General features: G+C 42.2%; 1 protein-coding gene and 1 long non-coding RNA gene across 2 annotated transcripts; one reads left to right on the forward strand and one right to left on the reverse strand.

Annotated features, from left to right (window-relative positions):
* Positions 1 to 1,633: 1,633 nt before the first annotated feature.
* On the reverse strand, positions 1,634 to 4,642 carry RNF228 (ring finger protein 228). Its single transcript, XM_064485205.1, has one exon. The coding sequence runs from the start codon at positions 4,629 to 4,631 to the stop codon at positions 3,639 to 3,641; it is 993 nt and encodes a 330-aa protein (XP_064341275.1). The 5' UTR covers positions 4,632 to 4,642; the 3' UTR covers positions 1,634 to 3,638.
* Positions 4,643 to 4,697: 55 nt separating this feature from the next.
* Positions 4,698 to 6,200, forward strand: LOC135321165 (uncharacterized). The gene is made up of 2 exons (XR_010380701.1): positions 4,698 to 5,364; positions 6,021 to 6,200. It is a non-coding gene; the product is annotated as an uncharacterized LOC135321165 (long non-coding RNA).
* Positions 6,201 to 19,565: the final 13,365 nt, after the last annotated feature.

A 19,565-nucleotide genomic window follows, 5' to 3' on the forward strand; every position in this document is an offset into this window, starting at 1 on the left:
TCTGATTTCAGGAGGTTGAGATAAAGCATATAACAAATAAATAAAACCACTGCAGGTAGTAGTAAGTGTTAAGAAAATAAAACTTCAATAGATGTTGGGGATAGAGTGGTCAGGGCCAGCCTCTCTAGGGGGGTGATATTAGACCCTTGGAAACCTTCATGAAAATAAAACTATAGATCCATATAGGGCTTGTTTCCAAAGCATTTTCATCCATATAACCTCTTGTGTATACAAATCCTTATGCCAACCCCAAAAGGAAAGCTGGGCTGATTATTTTTGTTTCCATTTTATAGATGAGGAGCCTGAGGCTCAAAGAATTTAAAAGACTTGCCAAGGTCTTTCCAAGAAAGGAGAGAGCCAGTCTTCAGACTCACATCTGTTGGTGAGGTTATTGGTCTTTAGAACCCAAACCAATGTTCTTTATGGATGTACACACTGTTCACCAAAACATATTACTTTCATTGGCTAAGTATTTAACCTATCACCCACAAGATGAGCTTCTTTCACGTGAAATTTAACTCTAACCAGCAGTCTCAGAACCTAAGCACAGCCTGGGCGGTAGGAACCACGAGTTCTTGAGCAGCTGTGCATGCCAGACCAGGTCTGATTTTTGCAGTGATTTTACTGGTTGTTCATACTCATGAGCTAGAGAGTGTCCAGGATTGAGTCATTCTTCCAAAAAGATAAGAATTTCCACAAGAAGGGGGAAAAATACTCTACCGTTACAGGAACCCTCCAGACAATTCACTGATCTTTCAACAATTTCTGCTAGACTCATGTTCTGTCTTAGATTCTTGTGTACTAGGACTTTCTGAGACATATAGGAATGATTAAATCACAGCTGCAAAATGGAGGGAGAACTGAATGCCAGAAAACCACTAGCAATGGGACAAATGTCTCCCATCACCTCATCCTGCCACTCAATTCCTGATACATTAAGTCAGAAATTAGCAATAAAGCAAAGTGAGGGAAAGAAAAAAAAAAAAAACGCTCCATGTTCAGGTACTAAGCTACTAATTGTATCTATTTGATTTTAAAGCATTCTAACTAAAAATTTTTGTTACAAGAAATTTACATGTGCAACTTACGAAAGAAGCAAAATGTGGCTGGGACTGTGACTCAGGCAATTCAAAGATCTCTTTCTCATTTATGAGCAATAAGTCAGTTTATGTCACTGGTGTACCTTCCTCTGAGGAACATAAACTCTATCAGAAGCAAGCTGGCCTCCAAGTAAATTTACACATACTTCTAGGTTGCCAATTTAAGGGACTGAAATAATAAACACATGTGTGTGCCCACATGTACACATGGATACATGCACAAAGCCAAGTTCTGTTACTAGCACATATACACACACACACAATACATACACATGTGTAGATGCACTTATACAACTAAACAGTTGTGAATGCTAACAGGATCTCAGCACTGGAGGTAAACAAAGAATAAAAGATAAAAGTGAATTCAGAAATAAAAATAACACAAGTTTCTTGTTGGAGGTAAAAGTAAATTAAAGACAATCTCTGAAATGTGATTCTTAGTATTAGGAATCTGAAAACATTTTGCAGAAACAGAAACTCAGAACAAAATTTGACAAGAGAGTTTAAGTGTAGGGGATGTTATAGTAGTGGATAGGTAAGTCTTAGAATACAATGAATCTCACTTGGCCTTCAGGAGTCCCATTAATCTGAAAGAGAAGTAATTCCATGAAATGCCCACCCTAGTAATATGTTCGCACGTGTGAGATACTTCTCTCTCAGCCCCATTCAAAATGTGAAATTAGACATTTGGATGGGGATGTGTATTTCAGGAAGAAAAGTGTCACACAAATAACTTTGACCAATTTCCCCATAAGTTTCACGAAAATGATTTTTCTATAAACGCTTCTTATTTTTATTAAGACAGTGCAAACATAAAACACGCCATATTGCAATTACTAAATTGTAGCCATACCACTTATCAATGGCCAATAAATTACTTCACTCTCTGATAGATACAAATGCTCCATTCAAGTTCAGTTAATAGAACAGTGTCAGAATATCATGCAGACGGCTTGCATAAATAGACAAGGAATAACAGTATATCCTTAGTAACTTCTGTGGTTTTTAGGCATGAAAACGTTGTCTTATTCCAAACTTCAAAAGATGGAATAAGGAATGTTTTCATATAAAATATATTTGGAATATTTAGGGTTTTTTCTTTAAAAAAAGCATCTAACACTCCCAATGGAACATACACTCCCAGCTCATCTTTTTAGTTACAAAAAAATCGGATAGATATGTATTCTTTTTCATCTAATTGGATCAGATGTGAATATTTCAGTGATTTCTAACAGTATTAAACAGCTAAATTCAAAATAATATTCTTCTGATAAGTGTAATATGTATTTGTAATTAAGGGAAGAAAGACTTGTTAGTTGACTTGTTTCGTCTGTGAGCCTTATTTTCTATTTTATCAGATAACTGAAAGTCATTAGTTGCTTCACAGCATAAAATCTTGATTCAATTACCAACACGCCTTTACTTTCTGCTCCTAATTTTGAAATGTATTTGGACTAGAGGTACCGGAGAAATATTACTGCTTATCAAACAACTTTTCTGGAAATTTTAATTCACAAGATTTCCAGATTTATATATTCGAAAATAAATAATTTTTAAAATGAAATTAAGAAAAAAGGCGGGGTGGGAGGGAAGCCTACAGTTTCTATTCTGCTTCAATAGTTTTCAATATCTTCCAGGTGGGGGCAACAGTCAGTCAGTTTTGAAAGGAGAAGAGAGAACGGGCTCTGAAAGCTCCCTGAGTCCAGTTACAGAAGATGAAATGATTTCCAGGTAGCAATAATGATAAAGCCACCACAGATTTCCAGGAGCTGGGACTTTGGACTCTGCTCCGCCGCAAGCTAAAGGACCCACCGCCCTGTGCGCGCCACCACCTCTCTTTTGCCAGGAGTCGGGAGGCAGATCCCAGCGCGCACGCGCGCTGCGCACCTGCCCAATCTCGCACAGACGCGGGCGGTTGGTCTGAGCAGCCCCACTCACGCCGGCGCCGTGCCCCCGCGGAATGTACATCATTCTCAGCGTTCCGGCTCACTCGCTCTCCAGGACCTCTAAGAAGCAGAGAAACCTTCTCTCTCATGTTTACATCTCATTAATTCTTCCTCTGGACAATTCACGCCCATCCACAATTGCTGCAGAAGTGCGCGCAGGCACCTATACCCTGAAAAGAAACTCAAGTCACAGCAGCCAGACAACCAGCTTCCGGGGGGGCGGCGGGGTTCCCACTCCTCTTTCCTCCTCTCTTTGCAAATCCTCGGACTCCAGGGAGGGACAGCTGTGCACTCTGGAGAGAATGAGGGTGGTGCATGAAGCGGAAGTTGAGTTTGCACAGTCCGTGGAGACCGGGATCCTCACCAGCATCCCCGCCTCCTCGGGTTCCCTCTGGCCCAGCGCGGAGTAGGGGGCGTGGAAGGCCACCGAGTCGGAAAACCGAAGCCCCGAAGTGGCCGGGCGATGAGGGGGTGTGCGTCCTGGGGTCGCAAGTAGAGGGCGGAGAAGCTCCAGCGCATCGGGCCAGAGGGCCCCTCCTCTCAGGCCGCTCTGGGCTGGAGGTGCAGGCGGGAGGCCAGGCCTGCCGCCCCGCTACGTGTCGCTCCTCCGCGCGCCTCTTGTCGCCGCTGCCCGTGCCCTCAGGCCACTGCCGCCGCCGCCGCCCCCAGCCGAGCCTGCGGCCGCGCCCTCGGGCCGGTACTTGAGCCAGCAGATGACCCAAGTGACGACGACCGAGAAGAGAGCCAGGATGCTGGCCACCGACAGACAGATGGGACCCACGGGCGAAGGCGAGGGCGAACCGGCTGCCGGGGCCGCGCCAGGGGGCGCCCCGCCTCCGGGGGGCGCCCCGCCGCCGCCGTAGTGGTTGACAAAGATGAGGCCGGTGAAGAGCAGCACCACCATGGAGAGGAAGGAGAAGACGACGCACACGCAGCCGGCGGTGAGCGCGGCGCGCTTGCAGTTCTGGCAGCTCTCGTAGGCGCGTGGTCCGCGGGCCGCGTGCTCCGCGGGCGGCGGCGGCGGGGCCCCAGCGGGAGACGGGGCCGCGGCGGGCACTGGGCGGCGCGGGGGCAGCGGCGGTAGGCGGTCCTGGGGCAGCGGGTCTTGAGAGGCGCGCCGGGCAAGCGGGAAGGCCTCGGCAAGCTTGGTATTGTTGGGCAGGCCGTGGACGCGGCTGTCGGGCAGTGGCGTGCGGTGGCGGCACACCGGGCACGCGATGGCGCCGGGCGGGCCGTGCCAGGGCGGCGGGCGCAGCGGGCGCTCAGGCGCTGCGGCGGCGGCGGCGGCGGCGGCGCGGAGCTGCAGCTGGCTCAGGCACTCCTGGCAGAAGGTGTGCAGGCACGCCAGCAGCTTAGGCGCGCGCCGGTCCGCGTCGAAGTAGTTGTAGCAGATTTTGCACTCGTAGTCCTCGAGCGGAGGGAGGCCGGGCACTATCACCGCTGCGCTCCGGGCTTCCGCGTCCCCGCTGCCCCGGGCTCCCGCCACGGCGCCCCCGGTTCCTGTCGAGCTCCCGGGGCTGCTGGCTGGGCTCCGCTCGCCTCCGCCGCCGCCGCCGCTGCTGCTGTCGCTCGCCGGCGCTGCCATGGCATGATCCGCCCCTCATCGGGGGCAAGGTGAGGCGCCTTCCTCCCCCTGCGCCGCCGCTTCGGCTCCGGGCGGGGAGGAGGCGCTTCTGCCTCCCCCCTCTGGCGGCTGTCGCCTGGCGAGGGAGGCACCGCTGGCTGGGCCGGGCGGGGGCGCAGCAGCGACCGCCTTCCCCCGACTCCCCCAAGAAGGCGCGGGCACAGCCGTCCCTCCCAGTCCCCGGGAGCCTCTCTGCCGTCCCCCTTGGGCCTCTCAAGGCGGCTTCCCTGGTCGATTTGGATATCGGTTTTCGCTGGACTTGGAATTAGGACTTGAGGGCGGCTAGGGGGCGGGGGGCGATGCGGGAACGGAATCTGGGGTGCGGCTGCTTAAGAACTTGGCGCCCGTGCAACGCTCTCCCTCATACACACACTCAGGGTGGTGGTGGGAAACCTGGTCCTGCTTTTTCCTTCTCCCTTTCCCTCGCCCCCTCCCCCTCTATCCTTGTTATTCTATGTTTATCTTCCTTGGGCTGGGGCTGCGTCTCCGGCAGACCCTCCTCTCGCCCTCCCCGCAGGAGCTCTCCGGTGATGTAATGCGGGACCCGCGCAGAGAGAAGCAGCAGCAGCCTCGGCAGTGGCGGCACCGGCGGTTCTTGCCCTTCGTGAAAATCGTGATCTCATTTCTCCGTCCAAGGGTGAAAGCCAGTCATCACCAGTCCATTTACACTTTCCGCTTTTATTAGCAAGCCCAGGTAGCCCTGCAACATTCTTCTCGGGGTGGAAGCCGAGGGATGACATTTTCCTGTCGCCATTTGGAGAAAATTTTGGAGCTGAACAGTACCTTTGTCCCCCTTGAAATATTGTTTCCTGAGATTTAAGGAGGCATGAAGACAGATTCATAGCCAGATCCTGCTGATTTCCTGACGCTGAGCACAGGGGATGGAGGTAGCTCCTTTGCATGGGGTCACAGAGACAGAGAGGGGGAAGTGTTATTGTCAAACAGGTTCACAGAATTTCAAGGTCCACCTTAAACCTAGCCCCTGGCATCACTCATCCCCTTGGTCCACTTTTAACATACACATGTAGAGAGCTGAAAACTCTGTAAATAATGTGAGATGGATCTTCCTGAATTTATTAAAGCCAATAGAATCCCATCTGAGCAGGTTAGCAAGAAGTAGCACTTCTTCAAGGAATGCTCAGTAGGATTCAGGTGTGGGGGGGCTGGGGCCCACCTGAGGAGTGATGTTTGGATATTCCTAATAAGAAAGTCCTGTTTCCTTGTTTCTCCAAGTTAGTCCCCACCCTGAGAAGAGAGCCTCTCCCACCGCCACAAGGAAGGGAAAGAGGATGTCTCTCTGGGTTCCCAGGAGATGTGACTGTTCCCACTTTCTCTCTGGATTCTCTGCAGAAGACAGCAAGATCCCGCAGGGAGTATTTGTGGAGAGGATGAACGAATAAGAATCAAGCTGAAGGAAGAGAAAGAAGGAAAGAAAGATATCAATAAACCACCAATGTGTAGACAAGAGGAGGAACTGTCATAACTATTAAGTTTCTGTGACATTTGAAAATAAATGTCCTTTTTAATCTGTGTGAATAGTGAGTGTGATTGATGTCTTAGGTTTGAGAGGACTTTACGTGAAGCTCATTAAAAGCCATGAGCTTTCCATTTCTTAGTTTCAAACTTTGTAAGTGTGATTTAGGGGGATACTGTTTAAGTGTATCACTTTGTGACAAAGGCTGTGATGATCAGAGGGCAGGGTGATGGGACTTCAGAAGAAGACTCTGGTCTGGCCTTGGAATATTACAAACTTACACAAACCTAATGATCGCAGAGGAAGTCTCGTTCCTGTCCTTCTCTTCCTGTTCTCTTTCCTCCTTTAACTGTTTGGTTGTGAAGAGCCTGGTACTGTGCATTTTAGACACAATTTTAAACTGGGTCCTTGTACTTTAAGCCCTGATTAGAGATAATGATGATATGGGAAAAGGTTTTAAACAGGGCGTGGGGAGAAGAGAAGTTCAGAGACAGGAGGGGCTTGTGTGCATTTATGTTCGTCCCTATCCCTCCCACCCACTTCCTAGGACCTGTGCAACCTCTGTGCCAAGGAGGACTGAAAGAAATCTGAAGGTCTATGTGTTTGCATGTGGCATGCATTTGGGCAAAACATTTGAGATTTCAGAATTTCATTCTATTACGCATTCTTCCCATTGAATGGGAGAATCGAGATGTGGAGCATGGGTCTATGCCAGGGCTTCTCAGCCTCAGCCCTGTTGACATTTTGAGCTGGATCATTCTTTCATGGGGGTTCTGTTGGGTACATTGTCAGACGCTTTACAACATCCCTGGCTTCCCTGCACTTGATGTTAGTAGTGACCCTCCCCAGCAGTGATAACCAAAAATGTCCCTCCCCCTGGTTGAGGATCTACACCTCAGATTTAGCTAAATTGAAACCCACAGCAGAAACATACCCAATTCATAACTGTGCAAGCAAAGTTAGCATTACCGGTCAGAGTAATTATTTAGGAGTTATGGTCGTTTCTTCCATAGCTCATGGTAACTTAGATACCACGGCACCCTCTTTGAGGGGTCCAGGTACTGATTTTGTCGATAATGCATTCTGTCGATGAGCTCATAAACAATTCTCAGAATTTGGTTAACAAAGCTGGAATTTACTCTCTGTGTTTGACTAGTATTTTGCGGGGATCCCAGCATCTCTGATTATTTTATATCTTAGGACCAGGGCTCACAGACTGAACATGTTGTACACATAACATACAGACACATCCCCAGCCCCTGTTAACACTCATTACTGTTTACAGCAGGAGTTTCCGATCTCAAAATTCCTCTCAAACGCCCTGTGAGAGAGGCCCAGAGGGTTCGTGTAACCAGCCCAAAGTGACATAGCCAGTAGTGACAGAGTGGTCCAACTCTTCCATTATGTCAAAGATAGGGATACAGGTAGCATCTCCTCCCGACCTACGAATCTCACCACACATTATTGATCTGTCAGCTGTAATAAATAAAGCACTGTATAAAATATGAGGACAAGGCAAAATCTCACTGGTAATATTGGAAGAATAGATGTATAGGCAGATAATGCCACTCAGAACCAAGTAGTAAATGAGCCGATCAAATAGTTGACATTTTAAAATAGAAGATGGGTTGATTCAATTTGACATTTATTGAGGTCCTTCACTGGAATGTATTATTGCTATGTGATAAGATACTTGGCCTCCAGAAACTAACAATTTGATAGAGGATATTAAACATATGTGCAAAACTGAGAGGCAGGATAAGGCAAGTTTGTGATCCAGGGACAAGATCTGGTGAGAATAAAGAGGAGAGAGAAGTTATTTCTGCTGTGGGATATGGGAAGTTTCCAGACTCATGGTCAGTAAATTGGGGATTGAGACAGATGCAGAGAGAAAGACATTTAAAGAAGCTACAGGGAAAAAGAGTGTGTTGAGGGCATGGTGAGTGGCCTGCTTCAACAGTGGCTTGTTATCCAGCAAAGCTCAGGACCATACTAGCAGGGCTAGACTTGATTCTGCAGACAACTGGGTGTTCTGCATCAGTGCATGACAGGAGTGCCCATGGGAGTATTGAGTTGGCTGGAATTGAAATTGCCTTCATCAAGAAAAGTATATCAATTAAGAAATTACTTTAGGAGATAGAGCTTATTGCTATATACTGCAAAGATAAAGCTTTAAAATAATTAATGCAATAGAACTACCATATGACTAGCAATTCCACTCCTGGGTATATATCAGAAAAAAACCAAATCACTAATTCGAAAAGATGCATGCACCCCAATGTTCATAGCAGCATTATTTATAATTGCCAAGATATGGAAGCAATCTAGTGTCCACCAACAGATAAATGGATAAGGAAGGGATGTGTGTGCATGTTTGTGTATATGCACACAATGGAATACTACTCAGCCATAAAAAGAGTAAAGTTTTGCCATTTGCAACAACTGGGATGGACTTGGAGGGCATTATGCTAAGTGAAAAAAGTCAGACAAAGACAAATACCGTATATCACTTACATGTGAAATCTAAAAAAATACAACAAACCAGTGAATATAACAAAAAAGAAGCAGAGTCACAGATACAGAGAAAAACTAGTGGTTACCAGTGGGAAGGAGGAGTGGGGGAGGGGCATGATAGAGGGAGGGGATTGACAAATACAAACTATAATGTGTAAAATAAGCTACAAGGGTGTGTTGTACAACACAAGGAATATAGCCAATATTTTATAGTAACTGTAAGTGGAGTATAACCTTTTTTTAATAGACTTCATTCTTTTAGAGCAGTTTTGGGTTCACAGCAGAATTGAGCAGAAAATGCAGAGAGTTCACACATAGCCCTCCTCAAAAATGGAGAATAACCTTTAAAAATTGTAAATCACTTTACTGTACACCTGAATTTATGTAATATTGTACTTCAACTACACTTCAATAAAAAATAAAGAGCAAAGGGGAAAAAAGAATGGGCTCTCTTTATGGTGGTAAGTTCTCTCTCCTCCCACAGAGGCAGTACGGTCTAATGGTTAAGAACAAGCACTCTGCTGCCAGATTGCCTGTGCCACTTACTAGCTATACAAACCTGAACAAATTACTTAACTCTTCTGTGCCTGAGTTTTCTCCTCTGTAAAATGGGAATATAGTATCTACTTCATGTGGTTATTGTGGAGTTAAAATGAGTTAATGTATGTTAAGCTTCAAACAGTGTCTGGTGCATACTAAGTACTATAAAAATGTTAAAGAAGAAGAAGAAGGAGAAGGAGAAGAAGAAGAAGCTACCCAAACAGGCCTAAACTGCAGTGATTCAAAAGATGCTCATTCTAAGGAAATTATTATTTCTTTATCGGTAAATAAAAATGATTCAAAACAAAAATTCTCTTGACCGGGTGATCAAGATTAACATCAACAGTGATAAGTCAAGTTGGTCACACATACTGTCGATACGATGTATGGAGATAGGCATTTAATGTGATATTCCTCTCAAAACCCCATAACCCATCTAATCATGGGGGAAAACATAAGGCAAATTCCAACAGAAGGATATTTTACAAAATAGCTAACTAGTACCCTTCAAAACTGTCAAGATCATCAAAAAGAGGGGAAGTCTGAGAAACTGTCATAGCCAAAAGGAGCCTAAGTAGATAGGGTGACTAAATGTGATAATGATATCCTGGAGGGGAGATTGGAACAAAAAGAGGCATTAGGTAAAAACCAAGGAAATCTGAATAAGATATGGACTTTAGTGAATAATCATGTGTTGGTGTTGGTTCGTCAGTTAAGATAAATGTGGCATATCAAAGGAAGATATTAGTAATAGGGGAACAGTGGAGAGTCTATGGAAACTCTCTATGCTATCTTTGCAAATTTTCCATAAATCTAAAACTGTTCTAAAATTAAAAGTTCAGTGTTCAAAATGTGGTCAATTTACGCAGACTTGAAATCACAAGCCACTGAAATTCCTTGGGATTAAGACATATCTTCTCATTGTGTATTTGTATCACCTCAAGTAAAATCCATTAAGCAAATTTGAAAAAAACTTTCCAAAGAAACATCTGATTTACTACTCATTGCAGTAGGCCATCTGAATACTTAACTATAATGTGCAGATAATGGTGATTTTTAAAATGTGTATAGGAATAATGCAACTACCTTAAAGAAAATTCAGAAAAGAGTATTTTAAAATCACCTATAACCCAATACTTCAGCATAGCTATTGCCATCACTGAATTTATTCTTATAAACAAACATTTCTACATAGTTGTAATAATAATGCATATACCATGCTTCATTTTAATTTGATTTATTATTCAAATTACTATTTATGGTGTCTACCATGTGACAAACAGTGTTTTTGAGGTTGGTGATATAAAACAGACAGTGAACAAAACAGACAAAATGCTTGCCCTCCTGGAGCTTACATTCTAGTGTATGTGTATGTGTGTGTGATAGAAAAAAACAAATGAACATATTAATCTGATAATAAGTGGAAAGAGCTTTAAAGAAAAATACAGCAGGCTAGAAGGACAGAGTGCTGGGATGTGGAAGGGGTCGTTTGCTATTTTAAATAAGGTGGCCGTAACACGTGAACAAAGACCTGAAGAAAGTGAGGGACAGAACCATGTGGCTCTTCAAGGGCAGAATACCTTAAGCAATGTGAACAGCACGTGCAAAGGTCCTGAGGTGGGAACACATCAGTGTGTTCCAGGAATAGCAAGGAAGCCAGTGGCAGAAGCAGAGTGAGTTAGGGGAAAGGACGGGAGATGAGGCCACAGAGAGGGTAAGGGCAGGGATGATGATGTAGGAACTTGTTATCATCGTAATGGTTTTTAAAAAAAATTTTTAGTTAAAGTAAAATGAGAAGCCATTGATGGGTTTTGAACAGAGAGGTACATGATTCAGATATGAAAATTATAACTATCATTGCTGTGTGAAGAATAGTATAGAGGGGACAAGTTTAGAAGATGGAAACCTGGGTAGGTGGCTTCAGTTAACAAACTAGAGAGAGAAAGGTGCTTGGATTGGGTGGGACTGGCTGGATTCCATATGCAAAGGTGAGGCCGACAGGATTTGCCAGGGTGGGGAGAGAGGGAGCGAGAATATTTCCAAAGGCTTTTGTCCTGAATCCAAAAACCCCAGCTCACATTTTTTACTCAATAGCAATCATTAATTAAGCAAATATATAATACGCATCTTCCATAATATTAATAATTTTTATAACCAAGACATCTTTCATATTCTTGCTCAAATATCACATCAGTGATGCTTACTCTGACACTCTGATCTAAAAATTTGCAATCTCCTCCCAAATTTCTGCCCCTCTTACCCTTAATTGATGGGGTCTGGTGCAAACTGAAAATGTGGGGCCCTTGTTAAAAAATTATTAAGAATTTTAAGAAGGTTGCTAGAAGAGCATTAAAGCAAGAAGGAGGACCTCCTGAGCACAGGACCCTGTCACAAGCCCATGGAGCATATACATGCTGTATATTTAATTAACTGATTTATTTACTGTGTACCCTCCCATATTCCTGAAAGTCTATGGAAGGTAGGGATTTTTGTGTTTTGTTCCTTTCCATATCCCCAATACCTAGAATAGTGCCTAGCATAGACACTCAATAAATATCCTTGAATAAATAAATGATTTTTAATGGCTGATTAACTTTTTAATCCAATTACTCTACCATAATTTTCTTAAATGTTCTTTCATTGATGGACATTTGGGTAAAATATTTGGCTACTAAAAATCATGTAGCAATTAAAATTTTGATCATATAACATTTTTCATATTTTGGATTAATTCCCCAAGGTAGATGCTCAGAATTTTTGTAGACCATTGTACTCAAAAAATATAATTTACAAAATAATATTAGCTGGATGACTTCACATCCTATTAAACACTAATTATCTTTTGATAGTTTGTATTTTTTTAGTATGGAACATATCATACTAGTATCATTTAGTATCATTTAGTATCACCCAAGAAAATGTGTTTATTCTGTTAACATTCATGTTTATGAAGGAATAATTTTTTTAAAAAAGGAACTTTTTCTCTTCAAGAATTTCATTATAAGTATGGAAACCATTCTTCCTTTTTTTAAATTTTGTTTCAGTGAGATATCAGCAAAGAAAGGATAATTCGGTCAATTTTACACTTAATATGATAAATTCATCCAATTTTTCCTCATATGTTTTTTTGTTTCACTGGGCTTTTGATGTTTCAATACTTTGGCATGAATTTCTGTTTCTCTACTTAAACTTTAGTTTCAACAAGAAAATACAAGTCTATTGTGCTCCCTAGGTACTATTAGAAATTGCTTTTAAATTTTTTTAGCTCTCTGTAAGTGTAATTAAAAGAAAAAAGCTGGAGGCTCTAGTTGTTGGTAGTCCTGCGTATTTGTCATGACTTAGGCGAACCTGCAAAGTGGTTAATGCCCCAGAGTTACACCAGCTGGCAGACTGTTTCTAGGTTGGTTTTTGTGTCAGCTGACAGTTACTAAGGCTGATCAAGTGTTTACATATCAGAGCTAAACAGAATCAAATCTAAACATGATGGGAGATAGGTAAGAGCCTCATAAACTCTTGTGTCTTAATTTTTATACAAGAAATTTGAAAAAAAAAAAAAAGGCTTTTATGCTCTTAAACTTGCAGCTCTTTGCAGCAGGATTTTGCAATGCCTTCGTTTTTCCACTCCTGTTTTATGATGAGACAGGGTGCTAATATGGAACAGAAAGATCCAAATTGCCTACCCAGGGCCATAGGACAAATTTAACTAAAATCAAAAGCTCTCTTCCTTCTGAAGCCTCTAGGGGGAAGTGTGTTTCCTTGTCTTTTCCAGCTTCTAGAAGCTGCTTGTATTCCTTGGCTCGTGGCCACATCACTCTGGGCTCACATCTCTTTTTCACTCTGACCCTCCTGCCTCCCTCTTTAAGGACCCTGTGATTACATGGGGCTCTTCTGGACAATCCAGGATCTCTAACTCAAATCTGAAACTTAATCACATCTGCAAAGTCCCTTTTGCAAGTATACAAAGTCAGATAGTCACAGGTTCTTGAGATTAGGATGTGGACATCTTTAGGGGCCATTATTTCCTTGACCACACCAGTTCTGCAGCCCCAATAAGGCTGCTCACAGTTGGTGACTGGCCCTTAGGTTGCAGCTGCCCCAGGCCCCACAGGGCTGCAAAAGGGCTGAGTGGGTCAATACCTCCCCATCTCTTATGGCCCTCCAGTGGGCTGCAGTACACCCACTGGGAAACCTTACCACTGAATGTAAAATAATGTAAAAGCAGATTTCTTGTCATAGGAACTGCCAGCACCTGCATTTATATTCCCAAGAACTTTCTCTTGCAGCCAAAATTCTCTTTTGCTGCCTGGAGTGCTGAGGAATTAACAGCTTCCCTCCCCCTTCCCTCACCCCCACCAGTAGCTCTCAACCAATGACCAACAGGAGGTAATTACCACAGCTCCCTCCTCCCTCAGGTGAGTTAATCCTGAGGCATGTGTTCTCTCCTTGCTTTCAGAGTTTCCCCAGCAGAGTTTCCTTAGCTCCAGACACTCACAGTGGTGGCTGGCTTGACAAGACACTCATTAGTGGCGTTCCTACTCCCCGACTGGTGTTCCCTTGGGATCACCTCAGGGTCGGCTTCTGGGGGAACCCAAGTTCAGATGTGAGGAAAAGCCTTGAAAGGAAGGGGTGGCAGAAAAAGAATGTTCACATTTGCAAAAGCTTCTCTTGTTGAACGCTTCTTGAAGTAAAATCAGGAAGGGGTAGATAATATTAACTCCTAGATATATTTTAGGGGTTTCCAGGGCTTGAAGGTTGGTGTCTCATTTCCAGAGTGTATCCTGGAGAGATTCCAAGCACCCTCAGCCCAGGGAAGAGATAAATGGTGGTCGGCAGATCCATGCAGAGAGACTCAGACACACCCCATCCCACCGCCCAGTTGCCTGATGCTCCAAAGCACTGCAGGAAAGCACGTGAAACTCCTTGAGCTCTGAGTAGGGAGCAGAAGTGTCGGAGAGAGTCCAGAGGAGATCAGGGTTGGGAGAGGGAGGGAGCAGATGGACCTGACAGCGGAAGTCACAGCAGCACAGCATTAGATGCACCAGGACCCGAGGCAGGATGATAGTCACCTGAGCTGAGGCCGGGAAGGACCCACCTGCTCCTCCCCACCTCCTGCCTCTGCCTTCCGCGAACCCAGGTGCCATTCGGAGTGGAAGGGAGTGGAAGAGGAAGAGGGCCACGATCCTGAAATGACTGAGCAGTTACCCCCCAAAAAGGTAATTTTTTTTAAAGTGGAAGAGAGGTGACTGAGTTGTTGGCAAAGTTTGTTCTGTGGCTGCTAACCAAGAAAAATGGGGAGGGGAACGCTTATAAATCAGGAGCATAAAATATTGCACCTGCCGTTAGAAAAGGTTCCCCTTATTTGCTTTTAATGTGGTCTATCATTAATTCACGTGGCACCATGAAAATCGTCATAGGGAACAATAGGTTAATTGGATAATGTGGAATAACACATGCATGTTAAACCCAAACCAATGTATTTTCCAACCTCCACATGTGTGTGCACATGTACTCGTGTGCACATATGTGCAAACGTTCCCCTGAACTGCTATGCTTGTATGACTCTAAGAAAGTGGGAAGGTGGTACCACCTTGGAAAAGAGAAGGATTCAGGAGGAGCACAGGTAAAACCAGCCCCACCTGGGACGGGTCTGCAGGGAGAAGAGATACAGGAGAGTGAGGTTTTAGACAGGTGTGTCCCGGCTCCCTTGTTTGGGCCAATGGAACCATGCAGGTGAGGTGGAGCCCCGGAACTTACTAGGCGATATGAAGGAATTATTATTGATTTTTTTTGTTATAATAATGGCAGTGGAATTAGGCGGAAATGTTCTAATCTGTTACAAATGTATCTAGAGGTACTACAGAACAAGACTGATACATTAAATTGGCTTGAATACACTCCAGCAAAAGTGTATACTATAAATACATTTTAAAGTGGGGGATAGAAGAAATAAAATTGTCACACGTATGAAAATTGTTGAAGCTCAGTGATAGGAATTCAGGTGTTCTTTATGCTACTTTCTTACTTTTGTGATATTTGAAAATGTTCATTTCAGTTGTTAATCTTAGAGGCAGACTCAAAATGGGCATCATTCTTATAAAAGAAAAAGCACTCATGATGCTTATATTTTTGAAGGTCTCACTAAGCACTTTAGTTTTGAGGGATCGGAGACAATGATCGTGAATGCAGCTTTTTTGTTCATTATTTTTATTTATTTATTTTTGCTCTTTTCTTCTTCCCAGACTTCTTTAAGAAATTAAGGAAGGGCTAAGGTGGAGGCAGGGAGCCTAGGGGTTGCCTGCGGAAACAGGGAATAAAATTAAGCCTTTGGGTGCTCACTGCCCAGTGTGAGTGCCAAGAGTCCTCCCTCCTGTCCTCTCTCTCCCAGTGCTGCTCAGAATTCAGAGCCTAGAGCTCTACCCTCATCAGAGCAGACATCTGTGAAGTCAGTGCTCCAAAGCCTGGGATGAGTGGTTCAAGGGAGATGAAGAGGAGAGATAGGAGATTATCAGTTAATGTTACATGAGCAAAATGAAAAAGCAGGAGCTTCCTCAGCAGTGGATGTAAAGACCTGCTTTTCTTTCACACATGGTCTGTGAATGTTTCTCAGATCTTTTCAAAATTTCAGAGATGCCAGTCTTGGAGGTGGGGCCTCACCTCACCTGGGAAAGTCTGTGAGGCTAAAATTGCCCCCACTTTAATCTCTGGAAGCCATTCAAGAGATTGTGCCTTTCAAGTCAACCCTCTGCAGGCTCAATTCTAAAATAGCTTCTTCTCCCTCCTATCATTTGGCACCCTATGGCAAAGGTGAGGTTAACTGGACATGCCAGCAATGTACTTTTCTCCAAAAGGTCTTCCCACAGTCAGAGATCCTTTTAATCAAGTCTGTATGTTCGACAGAGAAAAATTTTCCCCCTTATAAGTTTGCTTTTTTATTAGATGTTATTTAAAAAAAATAGGTAGATAACGGTGTTAAAGCTCTTTCTCTTTGAACTGAGTCTTTTCTTTGGAGAACAAAAGTAAGGTACAGTATTATAAATTAAAAAGAAAGGCAATTTCTTGCATGCCACAAAAAGGAGTAAATGAAGCTGCAATCATATTGCATTTCTTACTATGGTTTGTTCTGATGTTTCTGTCACAGTAATGAATCCCAAAACTCTAAAGGCTGCCTGAATCGATCGTGAAATATTCAAGGCATTTGAGTTCACAACCTAACACCAGGATTGTCTTAACCTCTAGAGAGAATAAAGGCCAAAGATGGTGTAAATCTACACACACAGTCTTTAACCATCCCTTCAATTGAAAAAAGAGATACTGCGGGTGTGCATGGACTGTGGAGGGTAAGGAGATGACCCAGTTTCAGACTCTAGTTTCTTGGATGTTTGCAAAGATCTGAGTAATAAAAGGCTTCCCAGACCCTGCATGGGCCAAGCAAGTCTTTGATGTGCTTTATCACCAGTTGCAAAATTTGAAAGGAAAGGGAATTTCAAATAAAAACATTTCAGACCCATCTTGAAATCTTCACTCTTTAGCGTTCTTATTTTATACTTATAATCTCTTAGATATTCTGGCTTTAAGGGGAATTTTTAAAGAAAACTATATTTGGTTAGAACAAAGATGAACAGAAGGAGAAATACTGAAAAGTCTAGATATGCATGCCCTCAGCTTATCTTTGAGTAGCTTCAGGACAGTCACTGGGATTTTTTGATGGTAAGAAATACATAACATACAATTTACTATCTTAGCCATTTTCTTCATATTCACATAATAATCAAAACTTATTTTCTGTTTTTTTTTTTAACAGTAGCCATCATAATGGATATGAGATGATATCTTACTGTGGTTTTAACTTGCATTTCACGATGATTAGTGCTGTTGAACATCTTTTTATATGCTTGTTGACCATTTGTTTATTATCTTTACAGAAAAGTATATTCAAGTCATTTGCCTATTTTTAAACTGGGTTATTTAATTTTTGTTTTTGAGTTGAGAAGTTCTTTATGTGTTCTGGATATTAATCCCTTTTCAGATATATGATTTGCAAATATTTACTCTCATTCTATAGGCTGACTTTTCACTCTGGTTGTGTCCTTTGATGCACAAAAGCTTTTAAGTTTGATAGCTCATTTGCCTATTACGTGTTTGTTGCCTGTGCTTTTGGTGTCATATTCAAGAAATTGTTGCCAAATCGAGTGTCATGAAGATTTTTTTCTGTCATTTTCTTCTAGGAGTTTTACAGCTTTCGTTTTTATGTTTAGGGCTTTAATCAATTTGGATTCAAATTTTTTTAATATGGTTCAAGTCAAGGATCCAACTTCATTCTTCTGTATGTACATATCCATTTTCCCCAACACCATTTGTTGAAGAGACTGTCCTCTCCCCACTGGGTAGTCTTGGCACCTTTGTCAAGGATCATTTGACCATATACAAGAGAATTTATTTCTGGGCTCTCTATTCTATTTCATTTGTCTATTTGTCATCTTTATGCCAAATACTATATATATATATATATTTTTTTTACTGTAGCTTTGTGATATGTTTTGAAGTCAGGACATGTGGAGTCTCTAATTTTGTTCTTTTTCAATATGTTTGGTTATTCAGGATCCTTTTAGATTCCATATGAATTTTAGAATGAATTTTCTTATTTCTTCAAAAAATGCCATAGGGATTTTGATAGGGATTGTATAGACATTCACTATTCTTCAATAAATATAGTGGAAAAAAAATCTCAAAAAGGTATGAAAACTACTCAGGCAGCAGACAGAAACTTGATAGCTAGAGGCTTGTATAATTTTTCTCAACCTCTTTGTAAAATAAAACTTGTCATAACAGAAAATTATGCAAGCAAATACATTTGTCTTAGTCTTTTTCTAAAATCTAAACAGATAGTTTAAATGGTTCCAAGTAGAAAGAAATGAGAGAACCAGTTGATTTCTTCAAGCACAATGGTCTTAGTAATAATAATAATAATAATAATAATAATAATAATAATAATAATAAAAAATAATTAATAATAATGATTTTCATTGTATCATATAATTTATTTAGTTTTTATGTTGTACAAAACATTTACACTCCATTATCTCATTGTATTTTAGTTCAGAGCAGCATTTCTCCATGTTAGCATCCCTTTTCCTCAAAAGAAAAAAGTTTTCTGATTAAATAATTTGGGAAGCATTGCAAACTACATTCTTCTGTACTCTGCACTTAGAGATTCATTATTAAAAGCTTCAAGAAGTCCTGCTGCAAATCTGTAAAGAAATCAGTTTAATGTTGTATAAACCAGTGTTCACCAAGCTTTTATGGCTACAATTTTTTTTGTTTTTAGTAAATCTGCTAATACCTCATGGATCGAAGGTATGACTAAAGACACTAGGAGCAGAGAATTTAAATGAACACTGAAAATGCTGCTTGGTAAATACTGAGAATGTTCAAAGTGGTGCAAGAAATAAGATGCATAGGACAAAGGAGCATATCTATCAACACGGGTACTGACTTCTCCCTAATGCCTGTAAAGAGCTAAAGCTTGGAGTGAGACTTGGCATGCGTGGAGACCTGGGTGTGTTTATAACAACTTCCATATGCTATTTGCATCACCTACATGAAACCATGTACCATCCTATTTGCAGCAACGCCCTTGCTGAAAAAGAACAAGTGGATTCTGAAGTTATATTGAGCCAAGCCAGACCGACTCTATCAGACAAAATCTGCTTAATCTCTTCTTCACGTGATGATGATTCTGTAGTATTTCTATAGAGAGAAATAAGAGAAAAATCACCCTTCCTCTAGCATGGTTAATCTGAATTGGTTGTTCATATATTTTTCTTCCTGACCATGATACATCCTCCTTCCTAATTTCTTCTAAAGAACAGCTTCTTCCAAAACACTGTAAGAGTTCAGAAACCTTTAAATAATGTATTATTTATCTGTCTGGCCACACAGATTCCTTCAGAGTCATTACTGACTCATTCCTACAGAGTCATTAAATCCATCAACAGCACATTTGCTGACTTAATAATAAGCGTATTTAGTTTCCAGGAGACTAAGGCAACTTAAAGGACAAATCAGTTAGGTTTTTATCACAGCCACAATGAGCATGCAGGGGAGAGGCACTCCCTTCAAACCAGGGGCAAATCTATGGGCCTGAAGCTCATACAGTTTTGGAGGCCCTTTTTAAGAAATGTAATATAAAGTATTAGACAAGGCATTAAATATTCCTTTAGAATTATAATAGAAACCAACACCATAACAACAAAACATGTAAAGCTGGCAAATTCTGGAAAGATCTCAAAATCTAGGGAAAAAAATTTTGTTTAATAATTAGCTCTCTGATACACCACTCAATAAAATTATTGTCTGCATGTGTTTGA

The sequence above is a fragment of the Camelus dromedarius genome, chromosome 4, assembly GCF_036321535.1.
Source record: "Camelus dromedarius isolate mCamDro1 chromosome 4, mCamDro1.pat, whole genome shotgun sequence".
NCBI lineage: Eukaryota > Metazoa > Chordata > Mammalia > Artiodactyla > Camelidae > Camelus > Camelus dromedarius.

What these genes read in the sequence shown, in the direction of transcription:
- RNF228 (XM_064485205.1), bottom strand. Translation starts at nt 4,631, where the DNA reads ATGGCAGCGCCGGCGAGCGACAGCAGCAGCGGCGGCGGCGGCGGAGGC.